Raw genomic sequence first — 22,869 nt, forward strand, 5'->3', positions numbered from 1 at the left:
GTGGAAACACCCCAGAATTTTCACACAGTAGCAACCAGCCCACTACGAGAAGGCTAGACCTTGCTAGAACCTCTTGGAACCTGCTCTGATACCAAATGTTGGCATCGAGTAGCCTGCAAGACACGGTGTGCAAGTATATTAGTACACAGACACATGTGCAAGAGAGAGGAAGAGCTCCATGAGTTGCTAATGCACTAACTTAATGTGTTACATCGAAGATGGGGCTTATAATAATGAAACCCGAACTAAAGCCCAATAGTAAAACTACAAATCGACATGTGGCATCTAGTGCAATGGTCACAATCATACTCTATTACTGACATCTTTTGCTAGGAGTGTGTCACTAAACTAATACTCTAGGAACTAATACACATTTCCATTAACATATTTGTCACACTGAGTATCCATGTAGAACATAGAATAACATAAAAGATCATACAAGATAAAAAGATAGAATCATAATATGATCAAGATTTGACCTCATGAATATGTGGAATCGATATCCACTAGAAGATAATATCTGCATTGATATCTACATGAATATCTTCCACATCACAAAGAGACTCCATTGCAGTATCATGAAGTGATCAAGGCAAAATATTATCATGTATCTCAATGATTGGATCAACATGTAGCTCTTCAATGATCAGAAGATCAATGACAAGAACATCATCATCCTAAACCATTGCATCAAGATAAGTATCATGTTGATCAATGACTAGATCAACATATGTATCAAGTGCATCAATGTTTTGTATCTCAACAATTGGCATATCATGCAAAAGAAAATCATGACAAATAGAAGCTCAAACAGAGTGAGAGTGAGAGGCACACAACTTGATGATGATTACCACACCCTAATGATAAGTGTTAGAGAGTGTTCACAGCATGGGGGAAAAAGTATCCTAAAGAGACAAAAACTACCATGGCTAGACCTAGAGTGTTCACACACCACTGCCCATGACATAGATGTCTACAAACCCCCCTGAAGTGATGCTGTGAACATGTATAGGGATCTAGAAGATCAATCCCCAAAATGCAATATGCTTGGAGCTTTGTGGAATGCTTCAATTTTTTCACGAGGAAGAGCCTCCGTGAATAGATCTACCACATTGTCATGTGTAGAGACATAAACCCAGCTGATCTCTCCTATGTAGAGTCTCTCTATGACAATGATAATGCACCTCAATGTGCTTCGTGCGAGCATGAAACACTGCAACTGCCAATGCGCTTTGAGACCTAGTGTAGATAGGAGTAGAGGACTACTGCCCAACACTAAGATCTGCCAAAAGGCGTTTGAGCCATATACACTCAATGGTAGCTGTAAATGCTGCCCTCCACTCAGTTTCACAGCTAGATGTGGCCACCTTCGACTGTTTCTTGCTGAGCCATGAAAGAGCAAAATCTGCTATTGGACACTCTGGTATTGTTATATCCAGCCCAGTCCGAATCACTAAAGGCATGCAACTATGACTCCCCCTCCCGGATAGAACTATCCAAGGAACTCGGTGCCGTGTAAGTAGTGGAAAACCTGCTTGAGAGCCTACCAATTCTTGATACTTGGACAATGCATAAATCTACTCAACTGTGGGATGGCATACTGAATGTTTGGCCTTGTGTTGCATAGGTAGATCAAGCATTCAACAGCTTGTTGATATAGTGTTTGATCAAAAGGCTCTACAGAATCCTGAGTGCTAAGCCTAGCACCTGTCTCAACTGGTGTAGACACATGTTTACAATCCTCAAGATCAAACCTTTTTAGCAGTCTCTGCATGTACTCTGAGTGCATCATGACTATCCCATCATCACGTTGTAAGAACTGAATCCTCACATAGTAATGCTAATGGGCCCAAATCTGACATCTCAAAAGAAGCATGTAATTCAGCCTTAAAGGCCAAAATTTGATCGACATCTAGGCTTGTGAGGAGCATGTCATCAACGTATAAGATGATGACCAACAAACCCTCTTTCGTCTTTCTAACATTGAGGGTGCTATCTGTGGGACTATTACAAAACCCATGCGAAACCAAGTATGCATCTATTTTCTCGTACCAAGCTCTAGGAACTTGCTTAAAGCCATACAAAGCCTTCCATAACCTGCACACTTTGTTTTTCTGACCCTTCCATATACCTCCTTGTGCAAATCACCGTTTAAGAAGGCGGTTTTAATGTCCAACTGATGCACATTCCATCCATGCTGTGCTACCATAGTAGTGATGCACCTAATGGTGGTCATACGAGCTGTGGGAGAAAAGGTCTCGTGATAATATATGCCCTTGTGTTGGTGCATAGCCCTTTGCTACGAGTCTAACAATGCTACCATCAAACTTTCTCTTAATCTTATAGACCCACTTCATACCAATACCTTCATGCTGAAAGGCAAGTCAACTAAATCCCAAGTGCCATTTTTCAAAATGGAATCATATTCCTATTGCATGGCGTGCATCCAGTGATGATCTTGTTGTGCTTCCTTACAGGAAACAGGTTCCTCATCACTGCAAGTAGAAGCAATGAGAGCATGATCCCTAGATGTATGGTGAGAACTAGCATGCATTTGCCTTGCCAAAGGAACCACTACATTGCTATCTGGCAAGGTTTGCAACAGCCAACGAGGCACCGATTTAGCTTGCTGAATTGCTGTTCTCTCTTCTTCTATTGCATCATCAATGCTGATTTACAGCCTATGTGGGCTGATTTCCAGCCATAGGCAGAGCGTCCGTATGCCCAATGTTAGGTATGTGTGTCCCATACAAGGGGAGAAGAGTATCAAAGAGATCCAATGAGCCAATAGATTGTTGTTTTTTGCATTCAAGCAAGGGCTGAGATGAATTTTCCACAAAGATCATGTCTTGACTAACCATAATCCGTTGAGAAGCAGGATGGTAGAGATGGTACCCTTCTCTCTCTGCACTACAAAAATACATTTCATTGCCTTGTGATCAAGCTTGGTACAATGTTGCTTAGGCGCAAGAGCATAAGCCAAGCAACTAAAGACACACATATGAGCCACATATGTCTTTCTATCATGCCAAGCTTCGTAAGGAGTGATGGTCCTCAAGGATTTCGTTGGATACCTGTTAAGTACATATGCTGCACACATAACAACTTCCATCCAAAACATGAGGCAAACTTTTGCCTTTAACAATACATTGTGCCATGTCCATGAGAGATCTTCTGTCTCTCTTTGACAGACCATTTTGCTGTGGTGTATAAACCTTAAGGCACGGTACATAGGTGCTGAATGCCCCTTTCTGGCAAGTATGCATTAAAGTCTTTGGATATGTACTCCCCTCCTCTATCTGTACGAAGGGTCTACACTTTGCAACTTGACACATTTTGACAGATAATCCAGAGTCTTTCTTCTCCTTTCCCTTAGGAAGCCTCTTGCTGCATTCATTGATGTAATGACTTGGCATGACATAGATGTCTACAATTACGTGGAACAATAGGATCATCATCAATCGCATGATCAGGAGCCTCATCATCAGGTAGAACATGTGGCATCTCATCAAAGCATGCATCTATTACTGAATCAATGGCTAAAGGACAAGCATCAACATCACCGATGTGCAAAGTAGGAACATGAGCATCATCAACATAGCTAGGTGCAATAGAAGTATCCTCATGGCTCTCTCGGCCATCATCCTCGTCCCTTGTAGCTCTAGCATCTAGAACCATTTGCTCAGCTTCCCATTGATGCAGCTATCCACTTTTGACTTCAAATCAGGCAAACGACGCAACTTGCATATAAAGGAGCAATGCCCTTTACGATGTTTTTGATGCCACTCAAAAGATTGAAAGATCACTTCATAGAACTCATGCAGCAAAGCATAAGGATCATTGCATAGATACAGTACTACATATGAAATGGATTGAAAACACAATTCCACTTGCAATGTACAATACTTAGAACAAACCTTGCATTGGGTTATCATTTTGATTAGCTAACCTCAAAAGCACTTGGAAAATGAAAGACTCTTGACATGTTCAACAATCAGCACTATGAAAAATAATTTGGAAATGCCCCTCAGAGTGTAACTCCATTGTTGGAACTTGCATATGAACAAGGGCTTAGAGGAATAAAAGGATATTTCTAGTACAAGATAAAGGGTAAGTAAACCTTAGAAATTCCTCGCTACGTGGAATGGTTGATGAATCTGGCTGTGGGTGACGATTTGATGTCTCCATGATTGTCACCTCCATGAACTGTAGGGGCAACTCGGATTATAGACATGGAGGAGATCCAGAAACGTGGACTGCTAGTATTCATGGAATGCTGTAGCCGCTAGAAAACTGCTGCGTGTGCATAAAGGGGGCAGACGGCTTCTACTAATCATCACAAGTCTACACCATGTGGCAATCTAGTTATTCGTTGAACACTTCTCTTGATGCATACATAATAGCCTCTTTGCATGCGGGCTTTATAAATGCCAGGCGTTCAGGCGGACAAGAAGCTGGATGGCCAAAATGCCAGTTTATTAAGGCCATGATTCTACTCGCCATTGTTGTTTTCTCTTTGATCTGCCTCTTGCGCAAAGCCAAGGTAGAGCAGCTCAACATACCACCTTCTTCAAATCGGTAACAAAGTACAATCTCTTCTCACATAGTCTAAGGAATTGAATTTAGCCATTTGAAAGCATTGATAAGCAACGAGCTAGGGATCTATGAACTGGCTCCACACCATCAAAGAATTAAAAGTCTATGAACCATTTTCATGTGATGCTAGTTGGGCTGGATCAGTCAATTCCTCAGTGAAAGTGGCCTTGCATTTCATGTGATACTAATTGGGCTGGATCACTCAATCCCTCAGTGAAAGTGGCCTTGCATTTCAGCAAAGAAAGTAAAGGGAATGGTGGGTATGGAGGAGAAGCATGGACTGCTAATCAAGAAATAGTGGAGAGGATGAAACGGGGCATCTTGCTAAACAAGAACGGTGGATAGGAGAAAACCGGGTGTTTGGGGATTACCCGAACACAGAGAAAAGAGAGTCAAAAAGAAGACATTGCATTGAATTACTATATCATTGATTGATTACATTGCTTGAGCTCATATAGAGGATGTGTGAAAGTGCGGAAGACAAAGAGACGTGTAACCAAAAGGTGATGTGTAATGTAACTACCCCTACTAAGGTGTATAACCCTTACGAGTGTTATACTTATTAATGCTTGTGCATGTGCTTAAGGCCTATGGTGCATCCTAAGGCCAACAAACATGTATGTTCAGCACCACTTTATTTTGTACTGCTAACCTTTTACATTGTATTAAACTACTTAATCTTGCTTGAATTTTCCATATGATTTCATAGACTTGTTTCTTTAATATAAAAAAATTGAAAATGATTCATAGGCATATGAAAGGGAAATGGGAGGAAAGGATAACACAAAGTCTCAGGTTTTGAATCCTGATCCATGGGCTTTGGACAAGGTAATCAACTTCTCGTTTTACTGATTCAGCAATCTCTAGAAGCTTTATAAAAGCTTGTCTGCAACGTACATGTATGTTAATGAAATGCTATGGTACAGGTGAAGCTAGGTGAGGCTGGGTGGAAGGAAAGGTACTACAAGGAGAAATTCCAGGCTCCAACACAGCAGAAACAGGAGGAAGTAAAGAAGGATTTGGTGAGCTTTTAGTCTATCCCTTCAGTTAAATAAATGCAATGTGATACATATTTTAATCTTTTGAAGGTGTATCCCAAAAGATGGCTGCATCGAGTTTTAATCTCTAACAAGGCAGGTTCTTCTGGGTCATGATTGTAATTGTTGGCACACCTCCACGTTTTTTAACCTAAGTGGGTACGCATTGTAGTTGATTCAAGGTTCTTGCATGATGGAGTTAGAGTTCTTGATGTGCATCATTTCCGGAAGGGGGCTCTAAATCAAGGTGGTGAGTAGCATCTGAGGGAGTTAGGGGCTATCTTCTGTCACTATCATTGTCCTCCTCATGCAGGGCATCAAAGCGGTTTGTAGAAAATGCAGATGGAAAATGACGTATGTCCATGCACGTATATGAATGCGCCCTAGGCGCTGGTTGGTCATCTCTATTGCTGTCCAACTGCCGAGTGTCATGTGCACATGTGCCTGTCTAGATGGCTGGGCATGCTGCTCGTGTGTCCCAGACATTATTACATGCTGCCTGACTGCTATATGCTGCCCACATCTATCACCAAAAGCAATACACAACATGTGCTCCCCCTCGAATGCAACAGCCATAGAGACAACTCTGTTGACAATTGCTATAAAGCATAATCAGCTGAGGATGGATCATCACTAGGATCAATGTCAGGCATAATAGCATCATGCAATTCTGCATCAGATAACCAGCATCAACTGACAATCCTGCATGTGACATGTATTCCCCCCTTCGATCGGTCCACATTGTCAGGAGCTTGTACATAGGTGGTGAACCATAAACTGACGCTGTAACCACATAAGAGAAGGGAAGTTAAGGTGACCAAATGAGCGTGCCATAGCTCATTATCACGCATAACCTATGATGTGGAAGTAATCATTGCATCCACATGAGAATCACTACTCCTATTATACATGTCAAGCCTGTAAGGGCCCTTGTGCAATGTACCAAAAAGTAGAAGCGCATCGGAATCAATTCTGTTGTAAATGGAACAGCAATGATCAGAAAACTGGATTTAGAGGCCAGCTTTTGCAAGTGCTCAGAAAAAAATTAGATTTTTGCGGATGCCAGGTACACAAAGTGTCAGCAAGAGTACATGTGTCCCCACGACATGATGTTAGTTCCACATTTTCAATGCCTTTAATGACATAGGATGCATTTCCCGCTACTTGAAGTTTTCAAGGACGGTATGAGAACATAAGGGCTGAAACTACGTGCAACTTCCTCAAGAGAATCGCCCAAATTTGACCCTTCATACAAGGATTCTCCAAGAATCCAACTCGCCAACAGATTGATGAGTTATTGTTGTGGTGTCCATATAATGTGCCCTTTCATAAATGGAAAAGATCCAAGCAAAGCTCATCCATGGTACCCAAGATCCTGAACACTGTGAGACCTAGTGTGAAGGCTCATATGTCCTCGTTGCATTAGCAAAAAGATCTCCAAAGAAACCTACGGATTACCAACTCTTGTATGGTCCAAACTGTCCATGAAGAAGCACTGCAAGCGGTTGAGTATCCTTCGGTAACCCACGGGAAGAACACTCCAGAGAATGATGTGGCAAGACTCACCTATCCACACTCTAGGCACTAATGCATTAGCTTAGATGGATCATTGTACTTGCACATCCCCCATGTTGACTGTATTGTGAACTTTTTGTGGCCACGTGAACCTCTGGTAACCAATGATCAAAGAGATGGCGAGGCTTGTAGCTCTTCACACCCAAGAAAGGAATAACGACTTTTCCCAAACCCAACCTTGTGCACGTTGAGTCTAGGGGCTCCCTACCCTATCCAAGCAGTTACTAGAAAAGAAAAAAACCTTGCAGGTTCACTAAGCTCTGATACCAATTGTAGCACACTTGTGCCTATGTGTAGAAGAGTTAGAGAAGAGTACTCTGGAATCACTCATATAGCACACACACGAGTACCTAACTACTGTCTATTTTTTTTTTTTCGGGAAAAAGATCCTTCTATTAGTTAATGAAAAAACCGCCACAAATGTGTGATTGTCTTCCCCCCCCCCCCCCCCCCCCCCCCCCCCCCCCCCATATGAGATAGCCTTCTCCTCACAAAGCGGCCAGTTGGAGGAGAAGTCTCTCTTCCCCTTATGATCATTTGATTCCCGCCCTTAAATGAGATGCGTTTGTATTTAGCCCTTCGTGGTTGTATCTAGCCCGTAATGCCAAGTGGGGTCACCACCTCTATCTGTGAGAAATGGGCGAGGTTTCCAAAGCCTCAAGAAAGCTTCTTGCCGCTTCCGCATGCGATCAGAACCTCCCTGTAGCTTCCTTAACTGACCGCGGAGGGGTGAATGATATCGAGCCATATGCTCGTGATGGACTCAGCCGACGGAGTGTGGGTACCCTCGATGGCCTCGCTGCATCTAGCCCGCCAAATGTGCCAGGCTGCTATGCTACTACAAATCTCACATCTCTGGCATGAGCCTGTTCGCTAGTGGTTTGTAGGTGGGGTTGTGAATGGTACTGCTGAAATACGATGGTGAGAGACCTGAAGAGCTAGCCCTCCCCCATCCTCCTCATAAGCCCTAACCACTCGAGCCTCTGTGGCGACTTCCAACTCTTAGCCAAGTACCGACCAGCAAGTGCCTGTGTGCCGTCAACCAAAGAAAGAGGGTGATCTTTCTAGGCCCGAAAGATGTCCCAAAGCCTCTTCCAGAAATCTGAAAGGAAGCGCTGTGATGAGAGGCCCTGTGATTGCCAACGTGCTGTTGCTGCCGGGGTGCCATCAATCTCTGGCATCTAGATCTTGCAGCCTAGCCGCGCTGTATATGCAAAGAAGGGGGCATCTAGAGTCTCCTCCCTATCTGCAGGGTCGTGCCAAGTCCACTCTCCCGTTCCCACTGGTCCCACTGTAGGCGCGTGAGTGGTCGGCACTCCCATATCCATAGCCGCCAAGATTTTTGCCTGGCCACCCTGGCCGGTCCTGGGTCTATGTGCCACTCCTGTGCTTGAAAAACCAATCACCCTCATTCTCTGCAAGGTGCAGCCATTGAAGTCCTCTAAGGGAAGCTGAGATCTCTCTAGTCTGCCATGGGATCCAATAGAAAAGGTGAGTAGATCAGTGTCCTCATCTGCACTGTGGACTACCACGAGAATATCGTGCTTGGTAAACACACCTAGCCATACTAGGGGAGTCGGGTCTGGGATAGGGGTCAACCACTCCTGAGGGATAGCTGAGTCGATGTTAATGTTGAGCTTGGCTCTACCCCGGACCCCTGCCAGGCCTCTCTCCTACACCTCCGGGGGTAACTGCCTGTGTGCGATCCAATCTCCAAGGGACCTGCCTGGTTCTGTGCTTAAGGCGCCCTATGATACATAAGGTTGGGCCCCTAACACGTGGCCACTGGGTAAACAGATCAAGGGGTTCCAGACCAAAGGCTGCCGAGTCCGCTCCTTAGAGGCTGCCGGAGCCATCGGCCTTAGGGCTGGCGTGAGGTGATCCCAAGTTTGAAGTAAGCTAGATGCAAATCTGTCCTCAAAAGGTGGACTAAAACCGCGGGCCTGCATCTCTATCTGGTACTCTCTGGCCAAGGGCCTCCTAGACTCCGAGTGTGGGCTGAAATCCAAGCCGAGAAGACATTTTTCTAGGGCTCACCACCGGGAAGTAGTCCTCTAACGATTAGCTTGCCCAATATGGCACGACTTTGAATAGCAGGGCCAATGAGGCCTAGCCCCCCTCTACTACATGGTTGAATGATCACTCTCCATGCCACCTTGGCCCTAGCGGGTCCCCGTCATCACTGCTGGCCCATAGGAAGGTCCTGATCAAACGCTGTACCTGGCTAATACATGCCCGAGAGAAGGCCCAGCACCAAGTAATGTACCACATGCTGGCAAGATGAACTTGGTTCGCCACCGCCACTCTACCTGCGAGGGAGAGCCTCACAGAACTCCAATATAAAAGTTTCTTCCAAATGCTCAGAAGAAGAGGGGCGAGCTGTTGCTCTGGAGAAATGTGAATGCCAACCTGGCAACCAAGATAGCGAACTGGAGTGCCCCTCAGAATCCACTGGAAGGGCCAAGTCGGGGCGGTTGCAGAGCCTACCCAAAAACCACATGACTTGTGCCAGTTTATATGTGCTCTTGATGCGTGGCAAAAAACCTCGATCGCCTTCACGAATCTCTAGAGATTCCCCATCTCTCTTGAAAGGAAAGCTGCTGTGTCATTTGCAAACTCTGAGTCAAGCAACTCCTCTTGCATGCGAAGGGGGAGGCACAATCCGTGAAGTCATGTCTCCTGGGCTGAAAGAAAACTGCTCATGGCCTCGACGAACGAATAGAAAGAGGTAAGGTGCCAAAGGACAGCCCTGTCCGACCGAGCGGGAAAGGGGAAATCTGTCACCACGGGCTCCCTGAATGAGAACCTGGCTGTGCAAAGCTGAGTAAAGTTCTGAGACTCCACGACTCCACTCCCACGGGGAATCCCATCCGGCTCATCGTGCCCTCCAGAAAGCTCCAATCCACCCTTTCATAAGCTTTCTCAAAGTCTAGGAGCAGCACAATGAAGTCCTACATCCACATCCTGGTCGAAGAGCAGTCGCCTCCCAGAAGGTGAAGATGTTGTCCAAAATGCTCGGATCCTGAACAAAGCTGGTCTGAGTGTCATGAATCAAGTCTGGGAGAGAGGGTTGAAGTCTCCTGCTGATGGCTTGGCCAAGATCTTATAGGCAGTCCCTAGAAGAGTGATGGGTCTCCACTGTTGGATCTCCAATCGGTCACCACCCTCCTTAGGAATCAAGTGAATCAAACCCTTTGAGAGTCTCTCTGGCATGGCACGTGTGATCATAATCTCGTTGAAGGCAACACGAAGGCCGCCTTCCAAGAGGTCCCAGTGACGAATAAATAAAGAGATTGGAAGCCCGTCTGTCCCTGGGCATTTGTAACAACACGGAGAGGGGAGGCGCAGAAACAACGCAAGGAGGGGGCAGTGCTGGGCAGCGCGAACACAAAAAGAAAGGGGGGGGGGGGGGAAGGAAACGAGCTTGAGGGAGGGGAGCTCAGAGAGATGCACAGCGGGCAATCATAAAACTACTGTTTGTATTATGTACAAGAAGAAAGTAATACAACTGAAATTCAAGTACAAATGATGGCTGAGAAACGAAGACGTCAAATCAGAGCCCACAGACTGCTGTTAATCTTTGGGACCAGCCTGTTTTGCAGAGAGATGGAGAGAGACGCTCTATAGGCTCTAATCGTTGAGAAAATACAGATGGAAAATGACGAATATCTACACACGTATATATATGCGTCCCCGGTGCTGGTGGGCTATCTCTATTGCTGTCAGCCTGTTTTAGGACAGCTCCACGAGCTCATATCTGCTGGTCGACTTGCTGTCCAGCTGCCAAATGCCACGTGTCAGTGCTACGTGGCACACGTGCTTAAGCGTCCATGGCTACACATGCTACTCGCTTGTCCCAGACACATGTACATGCTGCCCCCTACGGTGACTATACATGATGGAGTTGATGGTTTATTGTCTTGTGGATGACTACCATGAGGTTATAAATTGCACTTTCTTATAAGGTGAATTTGGGCATGTTCTAGGTATATATATAAGTTCCATCTGTGAAGGATACCATTATGCCAAGCAAGGATGAAAGGTTAACTTTAATACAGAAAAAACCTTTTGTACAGGGTTGAGGGGCCAAGGAGAAGGGGAGGGATAGATTTAAAGGAAGAGGCAACATGAAGCTAAATAGGAAGTTAGATGGTCAGCTACATAAATTCCAAAATTAATAAAATAAGTACATAATAATCATTTCAACAAATATTGTGTTTTTGGAATTTGCAGGTACTGAAATACACGGAGGGTCTTTTATGGGTCATGCGCTACTATTATCAAGGCGTGTGCTCATGGCAATGGTAAATGTTCGTTCTACCCCCTTAAGATCATTTAAAAGGTGGCAATTTTGTTCCACTGTGGACGTTGAAGTAGTGATTGTTTTGACAGTTTTGTCCAATATTGTGAGGGGCTTTACAGATTACGTACCTGCCTGTGAAAGATGAGAGGGAAAGAGAAGGGGGAAAGGGGGGATGGGGTGGTGTTTCTCTCTTGGCCAGGTTATTATCCCTGTGCTTTAGTGGATTAAGAGTTTGGGCTGAAGCTTGAAAATAAAGCTCTACTTCTACCATTTTTATGTCGTCTTGACAAAATGATTGCTAAGCCTGATACCAATTTGAATTTTGTCTCATGTATGCAATGACTTGCTATGTACACTGGCTTCAAGTTTTTTGTGCAATCTTGTGGCAGGTTCTACCCTTATCATTATGCCCCATTTGCATCTGACCTTACAAATCTTGACCAATTAGAAATTACTTTCGTACTTGGGACACCCTTCAAGCCATTTGATCAACTCATGGGAGTACTGCCTGCTGCAAGGTTAGCAATGAGCTGAATATGTTCAGAATTTTATAATTCTTGATATTATTCATTGATTTTTTCACTCGCTGTTTCCATTATGTTTATTCATTGTGTTTTTAAATTGCAGTGCAGCTGCCCTTCCACAGCAATACAGGTCTTTAATGACTGATCCTCAGTCTCCTATCATTGATTTCTACCCTAGCAGTGAGTTCCTAATATGCCACTGTCATTTGTTGCAATAAGCATGTGTTTGTTATGAAAACTAAAAGTAGCTATGTTGCTGAATGCAGATTTTGAGATAGACATGAATGGGAAGCGCCTTGCCTGGCAGGTAATAGCCTTGTTTGAACATTTGGATACTAGTAATTACCTTAATAATGGAGATCATACAGTAGCAACATTAATGGGCATGAACTATGCACATTGGTATAGTTTGGTTGATTTCAACTTTTGTAAGATGCACATTGTCACACAGGTGGGCACGTGAATACAGAAAACTAGTGGACCAAATCATAGCATACATTCAACATCCATCACAACATAAGCATGAATCAATACATCTCTCACAGGCATCATAAACATATACATCTTGAAACCACATAAGATAATCTTGCACATGACAGAGCACTTGGGCCAGCCCCCCCTTGAGGTATCTTTATTACCAACATAGTATTTTTTTGTACAAGATGGGGGTGCCCGGGAGTTCCACGCACCAGATTTATCCAAATCTGGAAAAAACAAAGTAATACAAGCTCTCGGTCACCAACCAGAGCAAAACAGTCACCAACCAGACCGAGAGCTTGTATTACTTTGTTTTTTACAAATTTGGATAAATCTGGTGCGTGGAACTCCCGGGCACCAACCAGAGCAAAATAGTCACCAACTGCTCAATAAAGAGAACAAACCCTCGGTCACCAACGAGGGCATAGCAGTCACCAACTTCTCTTCAAAGAAAGCAAGCTGTTGGTCACCAACCAGGGCATAGCAGTCACCAACTGCCTTCTAGTGAAACCAATCCCTCGGTCACCAACCAAGGCGAAACAATCACCAACCGTTTCCTTGATTTCACGGCTCTCCACTCGATTGTGCAAACCAACAGCTCCAAACAGGCCCAAAACAGCACTTAGGCCAAATAGGGTTGAAGCCAGGCACAAGCTGGATTAATTCCAACCCCAAAAAGCCTTGTTATCTTGCGGAGTATCAGCACATCCAGCCTGTAGAGAAGCAAGAAAACTGTCGACCAGCACTAGAAGGCCTGTAAACAGCTCGGCCAGCACAAGAAAAGAGATTTTTCCGTGTCGACCAGCTCTGCAGCACTTTTTTATGCAGTCCACGAGTTACACAGCACATGCTCAACTAGTCGACCAGCCATACAGTACATGTGTATGCAGTCGGCCAGCTCTCTGGCATCAACAGGAGTAGTCGGCCAGCTTCAAAACTTTGTTTTCTTGTTGTCCAACAGCCTTGAGCTCCCCCCCCCCCCCCCCCCCCCCCTAGAACAAGTTGACTTGCTCTTTTTGGCTGCCCTGACTTGTTCAACACACCATGCTCCCAGTAAAGCAACTCGTGTACCATAAAAGTACCTCCTCATATACTTTTAGCAACTCATGGGCTTTTGGTGGAGTGCCGAGGTGCCCAACACTCATAACTGGTCCCGGCTCATTAATAAAGTCCAGCCCAATGTGAACTCTCTTATAATTTATAAGTTTGTCCGCCCAAACTTTAATGAGTATGAACCTGCAACCATAGACTTTAGTAGACAAAGGAAATAATAATTAAATAAGATTGAGTGTGCACACTTACCACCTGCAAAACACATAAAAGTCACTGCCTTAGTCCCAAACAGGTGTGCACATGTGCGTCCACGGGGTGTCCAGGCGTCCTTGATGCCCATGGACATTCACAGGCAAAATACCTGGCAATGTCGATGCAAACAAAACAAGTCACACATGGAAGTGCATTTCACATGTAAATGCTTGTGTGGGATGATTTGAATTAAATCTCCCAACTTGCCATGTTGTACAGCAAAACATTCACGACCATGGGCACCACCCATGGTGGATCCAAATATTGTACTCACTAGAGCAACTGCCCTTGCATGAGTCCAGTTAACTCACTAGGGTCACCAACCGTTCCATGGTTCATATACTCACTGAACAGAGTCACCAACTCTTTCATGAGTTTACACACTTGCTAAGGTCACCAACCCTTGCATGAGTGCACAAATATAAATTCAATACTCAGAGTCACCAACTCTTCTTATTGACTTCTCTAATCGCTCATTAGAGTCACCAACTCTTGTATGAGTGAATCTATCATGCTCGAGGAAATCCTTCCACATGTCACAGTTCTCTGGAGGATTGTGAGAGACATCTAGGATCACCATAATTATGATGAACAATCCTTCTCGAGTGCTTGCTGCTGTAACATGCACTTGATGCGGAATTGTTTTAATGATAAGATAATGATGCTTCACACTAGCTGAATTCTGAATTTCAGAGTTGAGAGAAGTACACATGAACACTAGATTGGGTCCCAATCCACCCTCTCAAAGGCCTCCACCTTAAAGGTTATTCGCTTTATTGCTTGCAAGTAAATGCAGTACAAAAGCATGAATAAAGCTGTACTGGACTGAACTGAACTAATGCGATTACCTCATTGATATATCACCTCGATGATGTACATTACTGATTGGAGGCTGCCCCGTCTATGCTGCTGCTGGTTGCCCCCATTTGGACTGCCTCTTGTACTCCTTTGACGGTGCGTTAATCTCCCAGATGGCTGAGATGCCCGCTGCAAAAATCTTGTAAGGTATTCAAATGTCTCTGAAGTCCCTCGGCTGAATCTGAAAGGAGGACGATGTCATCTACATAAAGTAGTAGGGGTATCAATATGCCTTCCAGTGTGGGACCGGTGTTGCCTAATCTGCCGATGAAGCTTGAGATCTCATCAATGTAGAGGCCAAAAACAGTGGATGATAGAGGACAGCCTTGTTTCACCCCAATAGTGTTGGAAATCTGGTGTGATGTACCTCCTGGGCCTCACTCGGTGAGGGACTCATCGAGGGGGATGATGCTCCAAACTATGTCAGATAGGACTCTCATTTCCTGCAGATGCTGTAGGAGGTGGGCTCGGGGTACAATATCAAAAGCTTTGTGGAAATCCACAAAGCAGCATTAAATCCTTTGATGTTGAGCTCTGCCCTTAGGCTTTGCATCCCTGTTTCTCTACAAATGAACTGAGCTTCACCTCTAGGATTGATCCATAGAGTTTGGATAATGTTTTGCCAATCATGATGGTCCTATAATTATTAGGATCAAGTGGATCTTCAGCTTTGAGGATGGGGGTGATGGTCTTAGTGGACCAAGAGGGTGGAAATCCTTTACAAGGGCTCTATTGAACATGCAGGCTAGTAGGGGCGCTAGGTTATCATCGGCATGTGAGATGTACTCAGCAGTCAGTCCCTCATGATCTTGGGCCCACCTGTTACACAGTCTACAGATGGCCCTGAGGACCATGCCCTTTGTGAAGAACGTGGAGGTGGTGGGGTGTCCTGAGCTTGCCGCCACTTGTAGTGGCTTGTTCTTAGCCAGCTTGTGCCACCGTTTTGGGTGGAGCTAGTGCAAAGCAAATCGCCCAGCTGAGGAGGGAGCGGTGCTGTCAAACAACGCCACCAATGTTGGTGGCTCTAGTGTCGAGCAAGCTGCCACCGGCACCGGTTGAGTTGTGATAGCTCCGCCTAGATCCAGTGTTTTGTTCAGCTCTTTCTTTTGTCGCTGCCTTCACACTTTGTCCTTTGCGGTCCTCTTGGCAGCTCCACTTCGCCATCGTCCACCGGCTACCCATGATCCTTTTTTTTTTCCCAGGAAAAAGATCCTTCTATTAGTTACCAAGAAAAACAGCCACTCCACATGGGAAGCAAGAGTCGAGAAACATAATGAGGGGGGATGATGCTCTTCTCCTCCGGTTGGCCACTCTAGGAGGAGGAGAAGGCTATCTCATACAATGAGGGGAGGGGGAAACAACCACACATGTGGTCTATAATACCAAGTGGGCTCACCACCACTGTCAGTGGGAAAGGGATCGGGATGCCAGATCCTCATGAAGGCCTCTCGGCGCTTCCGCCATTGTCCACATAGGGTATGGATGATATCGAGCCAGATGCTCTGGATGGACTTCACTGGTAGGGTGAGGGTGCCTTCGATGGCTTCGTTGCATCGAGCTCTCCGGATATGTGGTGCATCAATAGTGTTGTATCTTGTAAATCTCTTATCTTTGGCTAGGACCTTGAGTCTAGTGATGAGTAGACGGAGCTGGGACTGCACACTTCAGAAATTTCAAGGTGAGAACCCCGAAGGGCTAGTCCCCTACCCTCCTCATATGACATGGCGGCCTTGGCCTGAGTGGCCCAAGCAACTGTGCCCCATGTAACTGTGCGGGAGGGGGCTCGGTCCATAGTGAAGATGCAGAGAATCTGCTGCCAAACTTGCTGAGCCTTCGGGCAATACGAAAGACAATGACGTTGGGACTCTTGGGGATGGCCACACCTCGAATAGACTGTTGGGCCGACCTCCAATGGCCAGCCAAGTGCCAACCGCCAAGCTCCGATGTGTTAACTGCCACAAAAAAGAGAACGATCTTTCGCTGCTGAAAACTATTCCACAGCCTCTTCCAAAAATCTGAGAGAAACCACGGAGGGAGGCCTTGGGATTGCTAGTGTCTTGCTGGAGTGCTCTCAACCTCTAGCATCTGGATCCTACAGCCCAGCCGTGCAGTGTAGGCAAAAAAGGGGGTACTAGGAGTCTCCTCCCTATCATTTGGATCATGCCATGTCCACTCCTCTGGGTCCCACTGGAGGCGGGTGAGAGGACAGCCCTCCCAAATCCACAAATGCCAGAATCTCTCTCTGGCCACCGTGGCCTGTGGGTGGTCTATGTGCCACTCATGCACATGGAAACCAATCACCCTCACCTTTTGCAAGGTGCATCCCTTGAAATTCTCCGTGGGGGGACTTTGCTCTCTCCAGTTTGCCATGAGGTCCAATAGAGAAGGTGAGTAAGGCGGAGCTCTCATCTGCGCCATGGACTGGCAAGGATATATCATGTCTTGTGAATACTCTCAACCACTGTAGGGGGGAGGGTCCGGGGTGGGGACCAACCACTCCTAAGGGATGGAAGAGTTGATGTTGAGGCTAAGTCTATCCCTACCCCGGATCCTAGTGAGGCTCTTGTACTGGCCTCTAGGGGCAGGTGTCTGAATGCAAGACAATCTCCAAGTGACCTAGCAAGACCCATGCTCAAAGCTCCCCATGATACATGTGGGGGAGCCCCCAACATGTGACCACTTGGCAAACGGACCAAGGGTTCTAGATCAAAGGTTGTCGCAGACTCTCCTCAGATGCAACATGAGCGGATTGGTGAAGGACTCGCTTGAGATGATCCCAAACACGCAGACTGGCTGTAAATTTTTCCTCGAATGTAGGGCTAAAGCCGCCAGCATCTGTACCTGTTGTAATAGATTGTACCTACTGTACTAGGTTATACCAACGTATACCAGATCTGTATTTGCTGTACCAAACTATACCAGGTTGTACTTGCTGTAACAAACTATACCAGGTTGTACTTGCTGTACTAGCATGTACCAGATTGCATCCTATTGTACCAGATTGTATCCTGTTGTACTTGAATTGTACCAGGACTTGTACTTGCAGTACCTGACTCCTGGTAAAAGCAATACCAGCTGTCTTGTATTTCTTATTTGTATAAAACTAATATTTTCTAAGTTAAGTTCAAAGATTTCTTTAAGTTTTATGCAGAGCAGGAACAAAGCATGCTTATGCTAACCATACTCAGGAAGCTTTCCCTGAGTGGTAGTGCTAAGTGTTGATGGATGGGATGCTAAATGCTGTAATGCCACAGGTTTTGAAGACGAGGAGGTTTGTTATGGGTGAAGTGGACGAAAATGATTTTGTGGCTATGGTTGATGTTTGGTATGTAGTGATGCAGCCATGGTGTTTCACAGATATTGGGGAATGGGATGGTGAGTTGGAGCTGTTTCCTTTTGATCCTGGTGGATAGCTACTGGACATATGCTTTTGCTGCTGGGCATGAATGCTCTAGCAGATGGGGGGGGTGGCAAAGTATGTCATGCGTTTTTCTGAGAGGTCTTTTAGGCCTGTGTACATATGGATGCGTGGCGTGTGTGAAGAGTTTGGCTATGGAGGGCGCTGCCAGGTGTACAGGGTGGACGGTTTGGTTTTGAGCTTGTTGCAGGCCTGTCCGGAGCGTGTCTACTGGAGGTCCGTTGGAAATAATAGCAGCTGTTCGGCCGCCTGGAAATGTGTGTGTCCTAGTATCCATGGGCACTCGAGATTGCAATTGAGAAGTATGTGGAGCATGGGCAATTAAAGATGATGTGGCCAATGTAGCTTGAGCAATGGTGTGAAAAGGAATAGCTTTGGTGAACCCGACGTGAAACTGCTGGGGTGAGAGTTAGTGGTGAAATTCACAGTGCAAGTTATGGCTGAGAATCCTGAGGGACAGGGGGTTCATTTTGACCCCGGGGTTATGCAAATGTTTCAGATGTTTACTATGTATATGCAACAGCAGCAAGCGGCTGAGAGGGGGCAAATTTCCACGACTAAAGCACTGCAGTCAATCGTGAAAAAGGTGGATCAATTTGATGGTAAAGACATCACAAAGTACCTGCGCAATTACACAAAGGAAATGGAGCTAAACAGGGTGATTGAGGAGGATATGGTTCGAAGCTTTGAGCTGGTATGTGTTCTCGAAATAAGAGAGCGCATAAGAGGATTACAGGCAGCACATGGTGGCAGAAACTGGGAGGAGTTCAAGCTTGCTTTGATGGATGGTTATTTCATGGAGGATTCCGAGCGGGTGACCAAGCAAACTTTCTTGGAGTGGGTTACAAAACCCAAAATTGGAATTTCTGTCACAGAGTTGAAAAGAGAGTTTGAGAAGCGCTATGCCCAGCTGTCAAGGATAGAGCGCACAACCTTAGACAGGGAAAAAACAGAGCTCTTCTTACAAGCAGCTGGGAAAGATCTCCAAGAAAAACTGGAAATTCTCCTTGAGGATAAGGATACAGAGCAGGGGCTAAAGAATGATTGGAATGATGTCGAGGATGCGGTCACCATGCTAGCAAAGCGGCAGCGAAGGAGGGATAAAATGGTGATGAGCTCGGCAACTCCTATAACTGTTTCGGCAACTCCTATAACTGTTACCCCTGAGAATCTACCAAAACCTGCTGCTGTAATCCCAAAGGTAGAAGGGCCGATGGATGAGCTTATTAAGGGCATGCGAGACCTAAAACTGAAGATGTCCAGGATTGAGGAAAAAGGGCTACCATTAGGGCAGGCTTCTATGCAAAGGCCTCAAAGCAAAGAAGGGTTTACATTCAGATGTATATGGTGTGATGACCCAGAACATGCGAAGAAAGACTGTGCCAGTTATAAGGAAGCTCTCAGAAACCAACTTGTATTTTTCAAAGATGGAAAAATCCACCTTACAGAGACTGGTCTTTCGTTAAGCACAAACTTTGGGAAAGGAGGGATGAAAAAGCTGGTTGAGGATATGGCTGCTAGCCATGCCATCTCTATGGTTGAGGCGGCAACCTATGGGTTAAAGGCCGGTCAATCAAAGCAGGAATTTGAGAAGGATGAAGACTATGAGAATGAAGATTTTTGGCCATCAACAATGGAGCTAATTGCGTCAAAGAAGGTGTCTAAGCAGGCTTTGCATGAGGCAAGAGACTGTATACGTCTTGAGACTGGCTGGGAAGAACCTGTGGATTCTCTATCTGTTCATGCCTATATTGCAAAATGCCAGAATAATGAGGCACAGGTTGAGGAAAAGCGTAAGAGGGAAATGAGGAAGGAGGGCCATCAAAAAGGGTCACCCGTGGTAGTGGAAAGAAGGACCCTGGGCCATCACATGTGCCTCCACCGCAAAACCTGTTGTATGCCCACCCTTATAGTGTGTACAAGCCCATAAGTTATAGTACATAGTACACTTATAGTGTGTACAAGCCCACCCTTATAGTGTGTACACTTTTGGGGTAAAGGCGTTATGCCCACCCTTATAGTGTGTACAAGCCCATAAGTTATAGTACATAGTACACTTAGTACTTTTAATGTACTAAGTGCACTATGTGTACTAGTGCAATATACATGTGTGATAGGGGAGTCACACACTCATGCCTCATGAGTTGACTTATCCCCACAACTCTCTCTCTCTCTCTCTCTCCCTTGTTCTTCTCTGTGTGTGTCTCCCATGAATGAACTCTAACCCTAATTCCTGTTTCTCCCACATCAACTGGTATCAGAGCCCTTAGTGATCCCTCCCTTCCTCTTCTCCTTGATGGTAGCAAGGAGTCAGGCGCAGCAAGGCAACGCAACAGGCAGCAATCAGGCACGTAGTTCTTCTCTTCAGTGTGCAGGAGCCACGACTCACAACTCAGCGTCTGCAACAGATCTCTCATCATCATCTTCACCATCGTCAGAGCTATCGCCGCCACATCCGCCGTCTGATGAGGGATCCATAGCGTTGAGCTTGATGAGGCCAGGGGACTCGTAGAAGGGCAGGACAGGGACTCTTTCATGTCTGCTGGCCAGAGGGTTAGCACAGTGGATGTCTGCGTCACAGGCGAAGCATAGAGAAGCGGCATCGGCTTTGCAGGTTACTACCGCCGGAGCCTGCTCGCAGACCTCACACATCCAAACCCTTTCATGGCAGCTTGTCCCGCCTTGTACCAACCCACTCGTCTGCACTCTGTGTGCTAAGGTAGATTAGATCAGTAAACCGCCGATTAGCATGCCGAGGTCTTGCGATGTGTGCCAGGCCTCCAGCGCCCTGGTTTTCTGCAGGGCCGATGCGGCCTACCTCTGTATGGGTTGCGATGTGAAGATGCATGGTGCATCAGCAGCAGCATCGTCTATACAGCAGCGCCTGAGGAGTCCCCCTTTCTGCACTCTTTTCCTGCAACAACAGCCTGCAAATTGAAGAAAAATCAGAAATTACAAGGTATTTTCCTCAATTTTTTTTTGGGATTTGCAATTGAACAAGTACAATCAACAATTGAGCAGGTACAGGTGCCAAATTGCTCAAATTTTGAGCAAAATTGGCAAAATTGGGTGACATTGGTCACAATCAGGATCAATTTGCAGGACATTGGTCACAATCAGGATCAATTTGCAGGAAATTGAATGTCAAAATTTGGGGCTTTTGATGTAATTGTGCAATTAAGCACTCATACATGCTGTATGATGTGAAAAATCGCACATTTGGGCAAAATTGCAGCAAATTGCAGTGCAAATCAAGGGGCTTTTGTGCCGATTTGGTTGATTTGCATGCAGGCAATCGCATTTGATGCTGTGGATAATGTGTTGATGCCTTACAAGCACTCAATGTGCCTGTAAATCAAGGGGCTTTCATGTATTTGATGTATATGTGGCCAGGGGGAAGCATCGTGAACACTCTGGATGCCTTCATGTGCGTCAATGTACCATGTATGATCAGAAATTGATCTCAAATCAAGGGGCTTTTCAAGTTTATATGCTTGTTGAGCTTGGCAAAGCAGCAGGCAAGACATTTATGCCTTGAATCCTCAAAAATCAGCTTGCAGTCAAGGGGCTTTTGCCCAATTTCTGTTCGGGACTGTTTTATGCAGTGTTCGGGACTGTAAAAGTCTGATTTTTACTCATTTGGACAGCCAGGAGAGCATTTATTGCTACTGTACCTGCTGGTACAGATTTGGCACATCTTTGTGCATGTTTTGGCATGGCTGTACACTGTTTTGAGTGACCAAAAGGTTCAAATTCAGCTGCTGTACTTGCCGGTACAGGTTTGGTACATCATTGGTGAGCACTTGGTACTGCTGTACAGTACTTTGGAAGGGCAAAAGAGCACATTTAAGGTGCTGTCCAAAATCTGCAGCAACCAGATTTTGGTGTTTTCATCACATAAAGTGGGAGAAAAGTTGCATTCTTGCTTCCGCAGTGGGAGATAAACTTTGGGAGAAAAACTGTGAGCACTTTGTGTGCTTTTGGTGCAGTGTTTGCACATTTTGCAGGGAGTCAGGCATTGACAGGTTGCATTTTGCTATGGCAACCACAGGTGAGAGCTCTTCATTGCTTCACATCAAGAAGCTTGAAGGCTCGCATAACTATGATATTTGGCAAACCCAGTGCTACAATGTGTTGCTCCAGAAAAAGCAGCACAAGCCTATCAAAGAAAGGGGTGTAATGCCCGCTTCTCTTACTGCTGAAGAGTGGGAAGATATGGATGAGCTGGCAAGATCTACCATCATGTTGTCTGTGTCAGACTCATTACTTTTCAGCATTCGTGAAGAGAAGACAGCTTGGGGAATGTGGCAGAGATTGCAGGACTTGTATGCCCAACAAAGTGCCTCAAGCAAAGTGTATTGGTAGAAGAAACTCATAGGTCTTCAGATGAAGGAAGGGGCTTCTATGACAGCCCATCTAAATGAGTTTAATGGTATTGTCAGCCAGGTCATCAATCAAAAGTTGGCAATGGACGATGAGTTCAAAGCCACTTTTTTGTTATGCACTTTGCCAGAGAGTTGGGACACATTCAGGACAGCCACTAGCAATTCGAATGCTATGCTGTCATATGCAGATGTTGAGGGTGCTCTTCTTCAAGAAGAGATGAACAGAAAAAACAACTCTGTTGGAAAGTCCAATGCAATGAATGCACGTGGGAGATCCCAGCAAAGGGGGAAAAGCCAAGAAAGGGGAAGGAGCAAGTCTCGCTCCAAAAAGGATTTGGAATGCCATTATTGTGGCAAGAAGGGACACATTAAAAAGCAATGCTACAAATGG

General features: G+C 45.5%; 1 protein-coding gene across 7 annotated transcripts in view; it reads left to right on the forward strand.

Annotated features, from left to right (window-relative positions):
- The window catches only part of LOC147608841 (5'-3' exoribonuclease 4-like), a 107,931-nt gene that overhangs the window by 57,273 nt on the left and 27,789 nt on the right, over positions 1-22,869 (forward strand). For all 7 annotated transcript variants that reach the window (XR_015264410.1, XR_015264411.1, XM_086788825.1 and 4 more), the window contains 6 exons: positions 5,347-5,424; positions 5,523-5,618; positions 11,442-11,512; positions 11,901-12,029; positions 12,139-12,215; positions 12,302-12,342. Coding sequence is in view for 5 of the 7 variants with exons in the window: in XM_086788825.1 (XP_086644951.1) it covers positions 5,347-5,424; positions 5,523-5,618; positions 11,442-11,512; positions 11,901-12,029; positions 12,139-12,215; positions 12,302-12,342 (492 nt within the window). In the remaining 2 variants the exon portion in view is untranslated. The remainder of the gene's footprint in view (positions 1-5,346; positions 5,425-5,522; positions 5,619-11,441; positions 11,513-11,900; positions 12,030-12,138; positions 12,216-12,301; positions 12,343-22,869) is intronic.

This window comes from Cibotium barometz, chromosome 52 (assembly GCF_041138505.1).
Source record: "Cibotium barometz isolate CiBa-2024 chromosome 52, ASM4113850v1, whole genome shotgun sequence".
NCBI classification, from domain to species: Eukaryota; Viridiplantae; Streptophyta; class Polypodiopsida; order Cyatheales; family Cibotiaceae; genus Cibotium; species Cibotium barometz.